Source organism: Macrobrachium nipponense, chromosome 27 (assembly GCF_015104395.2).
Source record: "Macrobrachium nipponense isolate FS-2020 chromosome 27, ASM1510439v2, whole genome shotgun sequence".
Taxonomy (NCBI): Eukaryota; Metazoa; Arthropoda; class Malacostraca; order Decapoda; family Palaemonidae; genus Macrobrachium; species Macrobrachium nipponense.
The window spans coordinates 26,590,919-26,605,345 of record NC_087216.1 but is presented as its reverse complement, the minus strand read 5'-3'; the positions used below and the strand labels follow the sequence as shown (position 1 = coordinate 26,605,345).

Below are 14,427 nucleotides of genomic sequence, written 5' to 3'. Positions count from 1 at the left end.
TCCAAGAAAGCCCATGATTCGGAAGGAATCGAACCGGAAGCCCTTTTGTGCATATTGTCTTGTATAGACAAAGCGGTACAGGATGGCTCTTTTGAAATCTCCTCTTTGTTTGGAGCAGGTCTTCTAAAGAAGAGGACGGTATATGGTGCCTTTTTTAACCAAGGCAGTCTCCCACGCTCAGAGGGCAGCGCTGCTGTATTCGCCTTTGTCTGACTTTTTGTTCCCTTCTCAGTTGGTGAAGGACATTGCTCATTCATTAACTGAGAAGGCGACTCAGGATCTTCTGACGCAGTCAGCAAGGAAGAAGAAACCTGCTTCTACATCTGACAGGAAAGGACCGAGTACATCGGTTCAGCCCTTTCGACGTGGTCCGACCTCCAGACCTCCCGCAAGAAGAAGGCTCCGGAGAAGAGAGGTAGGTCTGCCTTTCGTCCCTTTAAAAAGGAGAAAATGAAGCTTCTCTCCTCCAAGCACCAGTAGGTGCCAGGCTCCTGGGATTTGTGGAGGCCTGGACACTTATAAACACAGACGCGTCATCGTTGGCTATAATAAGGAAGGGATATCGTATCCCTTTCCTGAACACTCCTCCCAAAACGTCAATACCAAGGGAACTAACAGCCAAGTACAAGGATCCTGTGCTGAGGGATACTCTTCGATCGATGGTGGAACAAATGTGGGACAAGAGAGCGATAGAACTAGTACTGGATCAAAACTCCCCTCCCCGGGGTTTTACAATCGCCTTTTTCTGGTTGCGAAAGCCTCGGGAGGCTGGAGACCAGTACTGGACGTCAGCTCTCTGAACAAATTGTTCGGAAGGAGAAGTTCTCCATGGAGACTTCTGCTTCAGTCCGGGCGTCATTACGACAAGGAGATTGGATGGTGTCTCTAGATCTCCAGGATGCCTACTTTCACGTCCCGATCCACCCTTCATCGAAGAAGTACATCCGTTTCATGACGGGGGGAAGGATCTTTCAGTTCAGAGCCTTGTGTTTCGGCCTGTCCACAGCTCCTCAGGTCTCACAAGCCTGATGAAGAATGTGGCGAGGTTTCTTCACCTCAAAGGAGTAAATATCTCTCTGTATCTGGACGACTGGCTCATCAGGGCCAGATCAGAGAGACAGTGCTTGGAGGACCTGAAGTTAACTTTAGAACTGATCAAAGCATTGGGATTGCTCGTGAACCTCGAGAAGTCGCAGCTGACCCCCAGACCAGGACTTAGTCTATCTGGGGATTTGGATGGATTCTCGGGTTGGTTTTCGAGTATTTCCTTCGCAAGAGAGAATCGCAAAAGGTTTGCGGATAGTCTCTCTCTTCTTAAGGAAGGAACATACGTCGGCTGACGGGAATGGTTGAGCCTTCTAGGGACCCTTTCCTCGCTCGAACAGTTCTTCCCGCTAGGAAGACTTCATTACGTCCGCTTCAATTCTTCCTCAAGAAGTCTTGGAGTTGGAAAACTGGACAACTTTCGGACGTCTTTCCCATTCCAGTGGAGATAAGATCGCACCTGGAATGGTGGTTACCCCCTATGGAAGAGAACAAAGGGATCTCTCTAAGGACACAGAACCCAGGACCTAGTGTTTGCTACTCCGACGCGTCGGAGAAAGGTTGGGGAAGAGCAACATTAGGCTCGAAGGAGGTGTCAGGCACCTGGGAACCAGCACAGGTGACTTGGCACATAAACTGCAAAGAGCTCTTCGCCGTGCATCTGGCTTTGAAGAGTCTAGAACCTCTGGTGTCGAACAAAGTAGTGCAAGTAAACGTGGACAACACCACCGCACTTGCCTACATTCGAAAACAGGGAGGGACTCACTCCTCGTTCCTTTACGAACTGACGAGAGACCTTTTGCTTTGGACGTCTCACAGGAACATCTCCCTTCTGACAAGGTTCGTGCAGTGAGTAAGATGTGAGGGCGGACAGACTCAGCAGGAGGAACCAGGTCCCTTCATACAGAGTGGACCCTACACGAGGAAGTGTGTCAAGATCTCTGGTCGCTGTGGGGGACACCTCATGTGGATCTCTTCGCCACATTCATTTCCAAAAGGCTGGCAGTCTTTTGCTCGGTCGTGGAAGATCCAAGAGCTCTTATGGTAGACGCCTTCCTGCTAGATTGGTCTCGAGTAGACGTATATGCTTTTCCTCCATTCAAAATCCTGGGATTAGTAATAAAAAAGTTTGTGGCGTCAAAGGAGACGAGGATGACATTGATAGCCCCCTTTTGGCCGGCCATAGATTGGTTCACGGAGGTGGTAGAGTGGATCGTAGACTTTCCAAGATCCCTACCAAGAAGGACGGATCTTCTCAGACAACCACACTTCAAGAGGTACCATCAAAACCTCCCCGCTCTCGCTCTGACTGCCTTTCGACTATCGAAAGACTCGTCAGAGCGAGAGGGTTTTCATTTTTCTCGCGGAGTTGCAAGCGCGATCGCGAGAGCACGCAGAACCTCCACTACGAAAGTATATCAATCGAAGTGGGAGGTTTTTAGAAGGTGGTGTAGATCTAAGAAGTTGTCCTCCTCCACTTACCTCTATAGCGGAAATTGCTGATTTCCTTCTATTCCTGAGAGAGCAATCTCATCTAGCTGTATCCACAATAAAGGGATACAGAAGTATGCTCTCGGCTGTCTTCAGGAATAGAGGATTAGATCTGGCAGACAATAAAGATCTCCACGATCTCATAAGGTCATTTGAGACTTCAAAGTCGAAGGAACCGGTCCCTCCGAACTGGAACCTAGACGTGGTCCTCAAGTTTCTTTCATCTGAAAGATTCGAACCTCCTCATCTGGCTTCCTTTCGAGACATCACCAGAAAATGCCTATTCCTATTATCTTTAGCTACGGCAAAGAGAGTTAGTGAATTACATGCTCTGCAAGATAAAGTAGGTTTCAAGGGAGACTCAGCTATTTGCTCGTTTAAGACGCTGTTTTTAGCTAAGAATGAGAATCCCTCGAATCCCTGGCCTAAGTCATTTGAAGTCAAAGGCATATCGAGTCTCGTAGGAAGAGAAGCAGAAAGATCTCTATGACCCTGTAAGAGCTCTAAAGTTTTACATTCAGAAGAAAGCATCATATGGGAGGCTCTTAGACAAGGTCTTTCGGTGCGCGGTAAAAGACCCCACAAGACTGATGTCCAAGAATGCGCTGGCATTCTTTGTGAGGAACGTCATTACAGACGCGCATAAGGTCTGTTCTGTTGAAAGTTAAAGCTCATGAAGTGAGAGCAGTAGCGACGTCTCTCTCGTTTCATAAGAATATGTCGCTTAAAAACATCATAGATACGACATTTTGGAGATGCAACTCAGTATTTGCATCTCATTACTTGAAAGACGTTCGTGTGACATATGAGAAGTGTTTTTCTCTAGGTCCGTTCGTATCGGCGGATACGATTCTGGGTACGGGAGCCGACACCAATCCTTAAAAGTATATACTTTTCTTCTTTTTGGATATGGTCTGGAGTCTCTTCGAACAATGGAGGACTTGGTTTAGCACGGGCGGCCGTCTATGTTGTTCAGTAAGAGAATCTTGTCATATCTAATTAGATGAGTATAATTTTTTTTTAGAAATTATGTATGTGTGCGTAGTGGTTTTGAGTTACGGTTGTTGTGACGAGTTCGGGGATAACTCGGAACAATCCTTAGTTCTAAAATATGGTTAGGATCAGGTGGTCGGGATTGGTTGTGTGCTCCTTCATAAGGTGTATTGTCATATAAGTGGATCAGCACCCATTGACAAAGTCCTTTCAGGCTCTGCCGAGTAAGCGGATAAGACCCCATCGGCAGACCCACAAGAACTCTTGGCCATAGATCATATATCTCGCTAAAGTTTCTTGAGGTGATGCAGACTACTGGGCAAACACCCACGAAGTCTACCACCTATCAGGTAGGAACCAAGGTTTTATTTATACCTACAACATATGTTGTTTACCTGTCTATTCCATATAGTAGCTGTCTCTTACCCTCCACCGAAAGGTGCCAATCAGCTATGTATATATCTGACAGGTAAGTTGATTGTATGAAAATGATATTGTTATGTTACAATAAAGTTTCATACATACTTACCTGGCAGATATATACAATTAAAGGCCCACCCAGCCTCCCCGCAGGAGACAGGTGGAAGAGAGAAAATATGATAGAAAACGGGGATGGTTCCTAGTCCTGCCGCCCAGGGCAGGCCGGTAGATCACCTGACCTACCTGTAGCGAGTGGCGCGAAATTTGAATTTCTGTCGGGGACGACGGAGTCTTAGCTATGTATATATCTGCCAGGTAAGTATGTATGAAACTTTATTGTAACATAACAATATCATTTTAACATAAGTATACTATTTTCTTTGGGTTATTTGAAATGAGTTTGGGGATAGCTCGTTTCAAATTAAGCACAAACCCTCGTGTTAGGATCAGGTGATCGGGATCGGTGTTGTGCTCCTTAATTATGCCAGTAGGCATAGGTGTTTTGTCATGTAAGTGGATAGGACCCCTTTGACAAATAACCATTAGATTCTGTCAAGTAAGTGGATAAGACCCCATTGACAGATCTACAAGAACTCTTAGCCATAGGTCACATCCTCGCTGAGGCTCTTGAGACGAAGCAGACTCCTAGCAATAGCTAGGAGGTCAACCCTTCGTCTAAACACATAGGAACCAAGGTTTTATTTATTTATTACCTACAACGTATGTTGTTTACCTGTCTAATCAGTAATTAGCTGTCTCTTACCCACCGCCAAAGGTGCCAATCAGCTAAGTATATATCTGACAGGGAAGTTGAATGTATGAAAATGATATTGTTATTGTACAATAAAGTTTCATACATACTTACCTGGCAGATATATACGATTGAATGGCCCACCCAGCCTCCCCTCAGGAGACAGGTGGAAGAGAAAAATCTGTCCTTAGAAGGTAATAGTTCCTATTCCTGCCACCCAGCGGCAGGCCAGGTCAGATCACCCTGACCTACCCTACCTGTAGCGTGTGCCGCGAAATTCGAATTTCTATCGGGGACGACGGAGTCTATAGCTAAGTATATTATCTGCCAGGTAAGTATGTATGAAACTTTATTGTACAATAACAATATCATATTTCTTTATAAAGAGTTTTTTCCTCCCTCTTCACTACTTTAGCTCAGCACTTTGCATTGCATTGCTAAGTGAAAAGTGGAGTCACCAACCATTTACAGATGGAGCACCTCCTTTTAGTATTATCTTACTTGCTAGTTAACTGTCAGTAACCAGGGCAATTGAAGATCCAAATCTGTTTAACCTGCTAAGAGCAATGCTGAAAGGAATTTGTAATGTAATGGTTTGTATCAATGGAACACAAACACTTTGTTTTTTCTCTTGTAACTTTGTTATATTGTAAGAATGCAGTTTTTTATTCAATCTGCTTTCGTTATATTGTGGATGTTGTTCGTAGTAGCTGCTTTGATAGATTTCGCTTAAGCTGGCATAGGTTAGTCATATAGTGCATGCTTTACATCCATAAGCTACAGTTACTTTTGTTAAATTATTTCATAGTCATTTAATCTAGTAGAGATTAAGAGGTTGACCATCTCTGTTGAATCACTTACTAATTTCCCAACTCTGCTTCAGCCTTCATTGTGCTTCCGCCAGGTGGAGAAGAAAAATGAGGACGGAGGGGACCTGATAGACCGCATTGCCAACCATCCAATTCTGCAGTTGCTAAACCTGCGCCGTCGTTCTCGACAAAATGGTCAGAACAACAATGGAAACCACCGGTCAAGGACGTTGTCGAGCAATGCAGTTGCATCTACCTCTTCAGATCCCAAGTTTCAGGTAGTGGCTGTGTTATATGTCAATTTTTAAAAGTATAATATATATAATAAAGTCTGATATTATGTTTTTTATTTATTGATTGATTGACATATTGACAGAGAGGTCTTTGAGCAATGACGTCCTTTTTGTTCATATCAGACACATCTATTCCATAGAGCTCAAAATGCAGTTTTGATGGAAGTTTAAGTTTAGCCAGTGTAGGTACTTTTGTATAAATGTGGCAATTAGCCATTTTCATCAGGTCAGTGAGGGTTTCATAATATGTTGTGGTATTAGTCATTCCCAAATTGTATGTCTGATGGAAGCCTGCTGTTACATGATGTTATATTCCTGTATTTTATGCATCGCAGGTTGGTGTGTACACGCCAAAAGGCCGGCGTCGTGACCATGGCCGTGGCAAGGTTCCCCGCCCTGCGAGAAGTGTGTCTACGCACCACATCACTGAACATCGTGTCCGCCCCATTGGACTATCCAAGAGCGATGATGAAATTCTCAATCGTGGCTCCGACTCCCTGGATGAGGACGACTACATTGAGGATTACATTGAAGGTCAGAAAACGAAAGAGCTGTCAGCAGATTTAAAAACATTGCACATGCACAGTGATGACTATTTCAAGAAAACAGAGAAAGACAGAAAGAACGCCAAGAACAGGAGGACAGAACTGAAGAATCGTGCTGAACTTAGCAAATCTCAGGCTATCCCCGTTAAACTGCCTTTAAGACCCTTAGAATTACGAAGCCCCCCTGGTACCGCTCCCTTACCAATCAAGTTCTGCAAGAAAACTCCTGTTGCAGAGAAAAGTCCCTCCAGTTGGTTCAGTCCTCCAAGACAAAAGGATCTCAAGTTGCCTATTAAAAAGAGTTTGAGCAAAGAGTTACTGGGCCTCAGCAGAAATACCCCTCCATGCCAGAGTAACATTAGCCTCAATGCATCGATGGAGGTGCTTCTCGACAGCTCGTCCCAAAGGGATATCAAGTCCTGCTTTATTCCTCCTGGGGTTAATGTGAAGTACTCGAGCATTGAAAGTGTTGTTACAGGTAGCACCATGTCTAGCTTGGAGAGCCTGCGAAGTTCTATGAGTGACGGTAACAAAAGCACAGCGAGTAATGAGTCAGCAGTCAGTAGTTATAAGAGTTCGTCCTTGGGAAGTGACTCATCCCTCTTGTCCCGTCCCTTTTTAAACCTCTGTGCCCCACACCGGTCGCTCATTCAGTCAGCAAAATTCCAGATTCTCTCTCCCATTTCCGATAAATCACAAGAGCCTTCATCAGAAATGGGAGGGGCGTCACAAAAGACCTCCCCTCAAGATCTAGCCGAATTGAATTCGGTCATGGCACGTCAGAAGACTCCTCTACAGCCGAGAAATATCCAAGAAGATTTCAGAAATTTCCACCACATTTTACCCGGACCTCCTCAGGAAGGTGATGTACAAGGGTCTGATAGTGGCATAAGCATTGAGTATGGTTTGCACAAGAGTAGGAAGGAAGATGCTCCTTTCAGCGATCTGCCTTTCGACATGCCAAAGCTTCGTCGACGTCTAGCAGCTGCCAAAGTAGGAAAGACTAGCCTTTCCAGCAGCAATTCTTCTATATCTTCCAGTGGTGCCACTAGTGAAGGGAATCCCAGACTAAGTCTTCCTCCAAACTTCCAACCTAATATGAATCCTGCTGTTTCCAGGTTACAAGTAAGTAGATTGCTGTGGCTACTCCTTTAATCTCATGAATTCTGTCTTAATTACCAGCACAATAATCATAGTATACACTGCACTATTACCTTCCTTCTCTTTACAATAATCATAGTATACACTGCACTATTACCTTCCTTCTCTTTCAATTTATTTTGATAAATTTACTAGCCTTTAGGACAGAACATTGTTTTTATCGTAACATTTTGGGATTCACCGTTTGCCATTCTTTATGCTATGTAGAATTCATTCTTTCCAGATATCTGAAGCCAGAAGTGGCACTTCCTCGTCTAATTCCAGTGACTGGGATACACGGTCTTCAGCTGATAGTAGTGATGATCAGGGAACGCCAAAATTTAAAACTAAAGGTTAGTGCGAGGGTTTATAAAACAGGTCTTATTTTTGTAATTACGAAGCCTTTATCTAGTAGGACTTCGTAGCTGCCAGGCTCTCACTGCGTCTTGACTTTCATGATGGTGTGGAGGTGGTGGAATAGGATGATGTACATTTTAACTGAAGAATTGTCTTGTTCATCCTAGCAAAAGTGGGAGAAGGTAAAATAGTCTTCCTTTTTATCAATAATCTTCATAGTCTTAAGTAAGAACCAGTATAATTTTGAAAACAAAAAGATTCAGTGGATACTCAAAGAAAGTTAAATGAAAGTAGCTTTTCATTAGTCAAATACATTAGGAAAATTGCTGTATGATATAACTAGTTTGTCATGAGAAAGCTGGGGTATGTGCAGTCATTGTTTTCTTTTCTTTGTATATCTTATAGTGGACTGTTTATTGATCTCGCAGGAAAATTAGTTAATGTTTTTTATTGTGGCATATTTCAGGATGCACATTACAGTGTATGTATAACCTTTACTATTCATCAAATGTTTTGTTTCAGAACCTCATGGTGTACGATTTAAAAGTGGTCTAGCACTTGATCTAGGATGTGCTGCATTAGCCATTAAAGGAGAGAGTGTTGATGTCAAACTCCCTCTCATGAGACAAGGGTATGTCTTCATATTTTCTTTTATATTCTTGTTTTCTATTCTTTTATAATCTACTTTTAGGACTTGAATGAAGAATTTGCACTTAAATGAGATGTAGAAACTGGAGCATGGTAAAATTAGGTGTAAAGTCAGGATGAAAGAGACCAAAAAGAATGAATGAAGAGTAAAATTAGGAAGCAGTGTATTTGGGACAAAAGAAGGGATTCTACAAAGAACCTTAAGTATGCCACCATCTGCAGTGTAACACACAAGGCGCACTGTAAGTGGTAACCAAAGACAGGGTCTAGTTGGTGCTTACAGTAGTATTGACAAATCTCATGGGTGCAGTATTACTTAGGGCCATGTGCAGTAAACATGAAAACTAATTTTTTCAGAACTATTGAATTTGACTTTGATATACATATATTGTTTACAGATGGTAGGGCCATGTGCAGTAAACATGAAAACCAATTTTTTCAGAACTATTGAATTTGACTTTGATATACATATATTGTTTACAGATGGTATCATGGTGCATTAAGCAGAACAGAAGCTGAAAGTACCCTTCGGTCATGCGCTGAAGGTAGTTACCTCGTTAGATCACTAGATGCCTCAAAACATGAATACTCCCTAGGTCTAAAGTAAGTACAGGACTGCTGGTTAGTCAACTTCTTTCTAAATTTTCATATATTGTTTTGTATACTATTTGTAGTTTTTATTTAAGAGAACCAGTGATAGGAATTTAATTTTAAAATTGAAACTTATTTATTTTTTTTTTTTATAAAACTATCACTTTAACAATAGCCTATTTGGATGGTGAGAGTGAATCTCAAACACATCACTCCACTTTTAGAAGAAAAAGAAGTGGATCAGGCGGCGCAGGTAGGTTTGTGCGTGCAATTTAGAATCCTCAAGTTCCTTACAGGTAATTGCAGTTAAAATAATGAGGTAATATTCAAAGAAATTAGTGTTTTGTCCAATTCCAAACCCATTATTTTAACAACAGTCTAAATATCAAATTAGCTGGGAGTTGCAGTCAGGTTCTGGTGCTCTGACAAGAGGGACAGGACCCTGTAAGGACAAGGGAAGGAAAGCATTCAAGGTGACGCATTGTTAATCAGAGATAACCTATCTGAGCTAAGGAGGGAAACAATTCCAGAATTCCCAGAGTGATTTATGGAAGTGCCTCTCTTTATGAATGAATGTAATGAGGTATTTTCAGGATTTAAAGCAGATCTGTGAAGATCTTTGCTTGATGTGGAAAGAGAAACCTTAAAAACTTCCTGAAAGAAGTTCTTTGGGGTCCCCGTCTTAGGAGGAACTCTAGATGAAGAAGTTGCACACCAGATAAAGAACTTGCACATTCTCCAATGTACATCTTAACTTGAGATTCCTTAGCACAATTAGAGACCCCTCGCAAAAGTTGTAAAAGATGTAAGACACTGATAAACTGAGGTGCCAGGAAAGGCAATGAATGACTATATTCACGTTGAGGATGGTCGAAGAGAACTCTCCACATCTTGGCAGAAGGATGACTTACAATTGGAACCCGGTAGTCCTCAAAATTTAATTCGGTAGTCCTTAACATTTAATTCTTTAAAAGTGAGAGGCCTTGAAGCTGGAGGAGAAACTGATGCATCTTGTGGTGAGCCACCATCAGCTAATTACGTTATTGCTATTACGCAAGAATGTGACATTGTTACATGTATGTACTTTTAAAAAAATGCAAATTATATTTTTTGTAAAGTACAGTATGTATTACTAAAATTACTACAGCACTATACGTATTATTAAATTTACTCAAACACTTTTTTCTTATTAAACATTCAGAATAAGAATACCAATTTATGTGTCTTTTCATTAATCTCGAGTTAGAATTGTGCAAGTTTTGCCATTTTTTTGGGCCACTAGATATCCATAAACTTTTTCTTTATGAAACAGGCAAAGTTTGATAGAAGATGACCAGTTAATCACTTCCATGTCCATGTACCCTGTATGCTTTAATCTTATTTTCCCTTCGTCCATGAAGTATTTAGAAAACTAATTGTCTCCTATTTTGTAAGAGTTTATCTTAGGTGTCAACTTATATTCTGGCATATGATTGCCAAGGTTTGATGTCCTTTTTTGATGTTTCATGGAAATCTATGTTCACATTCACAAAATCCTAAATTAAAACTCTTACAGATCTGCGCGTGGCTATATGCACCTTCGGATACAGTTTGACTGCAAGACTGGCTGTTACATGCTGGGGCGAGGCACAAAGCAGTTTCCCTCAGTGCCTCACATGATCCATCACCACAGCATCTTCAGGTTGCCCATAAAAGGCGCTGAGCATATGGTCCTGTTGTATCCTGTGATTCACGAAACTCTCTAGTCATTCCTCTTTTCATCTTTCAAGTTATTTTTGTGAATCTGCAGCCTAATTAGGCAATCTCATCTGAAGTTTGATAATTTAGTCAGAAGGAAGAAGAAAAAGTTTCCTTTGAGTTTTGAAACGAGGAAAAAGGAATGACTTCAGGAGATAATGCTGATTACGCTGTAGATTCGAGACGCAACTGGTTGCCAAATGAAATGCCAAAAAGTTGAACTATTCTTCCACTTATATCTGTATTAATTGTATTATGTATTTTGATAGTCTTCAGTAGCAGACGGAAACACTTCTTCTTCATTATCTACTAAAAATATGAATACTGTATTGTCATTTAATGAGTATCATATTGTAGTGATATTTAGTATCCAGGCCAATTTTTTCATAAAATATGCTGTGAAATATGGTACAGTATTTAGTCATCATTTTAGAAAAAGTTGACACTTTGATTACGTTTTTTTTTTTCGACTTCAAAAGTGCATTGAAAATCAAACTCAAAATCTGAGAAAACCTAGCTATCTCAGGGGTGTGTTTTGATTCGTCAAACTTGACACTTGTATCGCAAGATTTTTGTTTTACTCTCAGTTTTTTGTACAATTGAAACTTGAACATAACATGGATCAGGGTAAGTTGCTTGGGATCAGGGTGAATTATATTGGTTAAGTGTCTTCAGGAACATGTCAGTGATATTCGTAAAAAATATTATAACTGGTAATGGTTTTGTGTGGTAATGGTTTTGTGTGTGCTGGGACAGAAGTGATATTCAGTACCAAAGCCGTTATTTTTAATGCTTACGGCTGGCTGCCACTTTGCTGATTTGTTGAGTGCTGTCATCAGAATCTGTGGATTCAGAATAAAATAAGAAATGGAAAATGCCTGCTCGACAGTCATCTAATGCATTGCTCTCTACAGTGAAATGAAAAGTTAGGCTGAGCTAGTCCAGCTCTTTCATAATTTTAAATATTTTCCTATCAGAAGTGGCATGAAAAATAATTTTGGTATTGTATTTGGTTTGTTCATGAACTTATAACTCTAATTATTGTCCTTGGGTTGAAGCATAGGTTGTGAACTGTATTCCTTGGCATTCAGCTCTTATTTTCTGTGAAAAATTGAAATTCCCTGCAAGTTTGAGCACAGACTGTAATACCCAACACAGATATGTTTCCACAGTGGAAAGAAAAATGAATTCATATGAACAAAAAAGGTAAAAAGTATGCTTTAGGGTAATGTGCTGACACTACACAAAAAACCAAAAGTAGGAAATTTTGTACAACATTCATGTGAAAGTCCATTCAGTCACTGTGTGCATATGGAAGTTAATTATTCATCCCATCCTGTTACAAGAGTCCATACCAGTAGCAATTTGTATGAAGTGAGCACTGTAACTGAAAATAGCCAGCAGTGCTAAAGTAGAAAGTACAAGTACATTGCTTCAAGCCCAGATTCCATTGATTTCTTAAAAAAAAAATGAGGAACAGTTCTGGATAACTCAGTTACCGAGCATTTTAGGTGAGAATTATACAACTATAAATATTAAGAGATATACGTCTATGTTTTTATTGGTATACCATTGCATTTAGTTTATTTTTATAGTATTCAAAGGGATGGCTAAAAAGTTCATGAAGATGACAGTATACCAGTAGTGAGAGATGTCGTTATAATTGAGTATAAACCACATCTAGCTAAAGCATTTTATGGTCCCACCTTCATTCTTATTTGCATTTTCCTTTCCTCTCATTTTTATGGTCTCTTTCCACCCCCTTTTCAGTTTTTTTTACTTTTATGTGGCTTGTTTCTAACTTCATATATGGTGCTAAGAAAAATTTCATGGTTCTATTAAAAGAAAGTCAGATAAAGTCAGGATTGATCATTTGATCTACATAATATTTAAGTGATTGAACACATTAAATGGATTCAGGTGAGACATTATGAGTATTGCTCACAGGCAGCGCTGGTACACTGACGGCATCAGTGAGAAAAAGTAGGGGACAGTAGTATTACAAAAGATGAGGTGCTTTCCCGAAACTTGTACATTCTAGAGTAACAAATTAAGGTATGAGTCCCTTGGTGTGTTTATGAACTCTTAAGAGGGTGGACTACCTCTAAAAGAAAATGCATTAGATTAAGTGGCTAAACAGCCAAAATGCATGAAGCTGGTATAGTGATGCTAACAGCTAAAAGTTGTTTAATGTAGTTTGAATGCAAACTAATACATTGCTCAGTTCATATTGAATGGGTAAGGGAAAAGGTAGGCCATACCCTAAGGAAGGGGATCTTTCATCCTTTGTTTTAGCAGGATAATTGTATCCAATTTATTATCTGTCTATTTTCGGAATTATAATGAATGGCTAAACTTGAGCAAAAGAAAGTTTTTACTAGTCAAAGAGCTATGTAAGCAGGTTAGATTAGTTTGTTTTTCATATATAACTGGGCGATTTGTAAGTGTTGAAACTGTGGGTAATACACAAGGTTTGCCTCATACAAGGACAATACTGGAACAGAACTTTCCTTATGCATATACTGTCAACACCAGAACTGAAACTTTCAAAGCTAATGATTCATAGTACAACTCACTGAGAATATCAGCTAATCATGGGAACTGGATTTGAAAGAATGTTACCTCTTGTTTTTATGTACACATTTTTCTACTGATGTTTGTCAATGGTTTAAGAACTCTTTGGAATTCTGGACTTTGGAAAGTTACTTGGTGGTTATGTCACAAAGTAATGATTTATTTTTGTGATATAGTAGGAATTTCACACTATTAGTCATTCTTGAAACTAATGGTTACGGTGCTTGTTTGGGCAAATTCTAGTAATTTCAAATGTTAGTGAAACCAGGGATGACATCATTGACATGGAACCAAATGTGTTGACTAGATGCACATGAAAGCATGTGCCATTTACTTCGAACTGAATTACACCTTTAAGATCCTTCCAGCATCACAGAGCATTTTGAAATAAATTGAGAAGTGATATAACTTCCTGTCTTGATTAGATTTAATATTTTATGTACTATTTTCTTTTCGTGTTGATATGACGGTGGTTAACATGTAGATATTTAAAAGGTAGCCTTTCTTTTTTGTGTTTCGATCTGTTTTCTATGATGTGTTGTCTAGGAATCTTCATAACCCAATTACAGTATTGTTTTGTGTCTTATCTTCCATTCTTTGTGCCAAACTTACGATGTAGCACAGTGTTTACTTTCGAACACGCTAAAGAGATTCAACATTTGTATGACCGTATTAAATTGTTATTTTGTGTGAGGATTAATGTTAGTCATTAAGATAGATTAATATGCTACTCTGATGAATTTGTTGTTTATATAAGTGAACTTTTATGTATTGTCTGGTACCTGAATTATTATTATTATTATTAATTATTATTATTATTATTATTATGTTATTATTGTATTATTAACAACTGCCAAAGATACTCTGTAATACAGGAGGCCATGGATTTACGAGTTGTTGCATTCCATCTTGACCAATTGTAAAGCAAAAATTCATAAATCAAACAATATTAACGTAAAAAATGTTACTTTCAAATTATCCTCAACCCCACACCCACATCATTAGATTTTAACACAGCTGTTTAGGAATTAACT

The 14,427-nt window shown here is 39.9% G+C and overlaps 1 protein-coding gene across 2 annotated transcripts in view; it reads left to right on the top strand.

The window, feature by feature from the left end:
• Window positions 1–14,192, top strand: part of LOC135200965 (uncharacterized) — a 28,894-nt gene extending 14,702 nt beyond the window's left edge. The window contains exons 4-9 of one of the 2 annotated variants that reach the window (XM_064229744.1): window positions 5,604–5,786; window positions 6,137–7,471; window positions 7,731–7,839; window positions 8,366–8,474; window positions 8,975–9,094; window positions 10,638–14,192. In XM_064229744.1, coding sequence (XP_064085814.1) covers window positions 5,604–5,786; window positions 6,137–7,471; window positions 7,731–7,839; window positions 8,366–8,474; window positions 8,975–9,094; window positions 10,638–10,827 — 2,046 coding nt within the window. In that variant the 3' untranslated portion in view covers window positions 10,828–14,192. Of the gene's footprint in view, window positions 1–5,582; window positions 5,787–6,136; window positions 7,472–7,730; window positions 7,840–8,365; window positions 8,475–8,974; window positions 9,095–10,637 lie in introns of both variants that reach the window. The other variant, XM_064229743.1, reaches the window with a different exon arrangement.
• The last annotated feature ends 235 nt before the right edge of the window (window positions 14,193–14,427 follow it).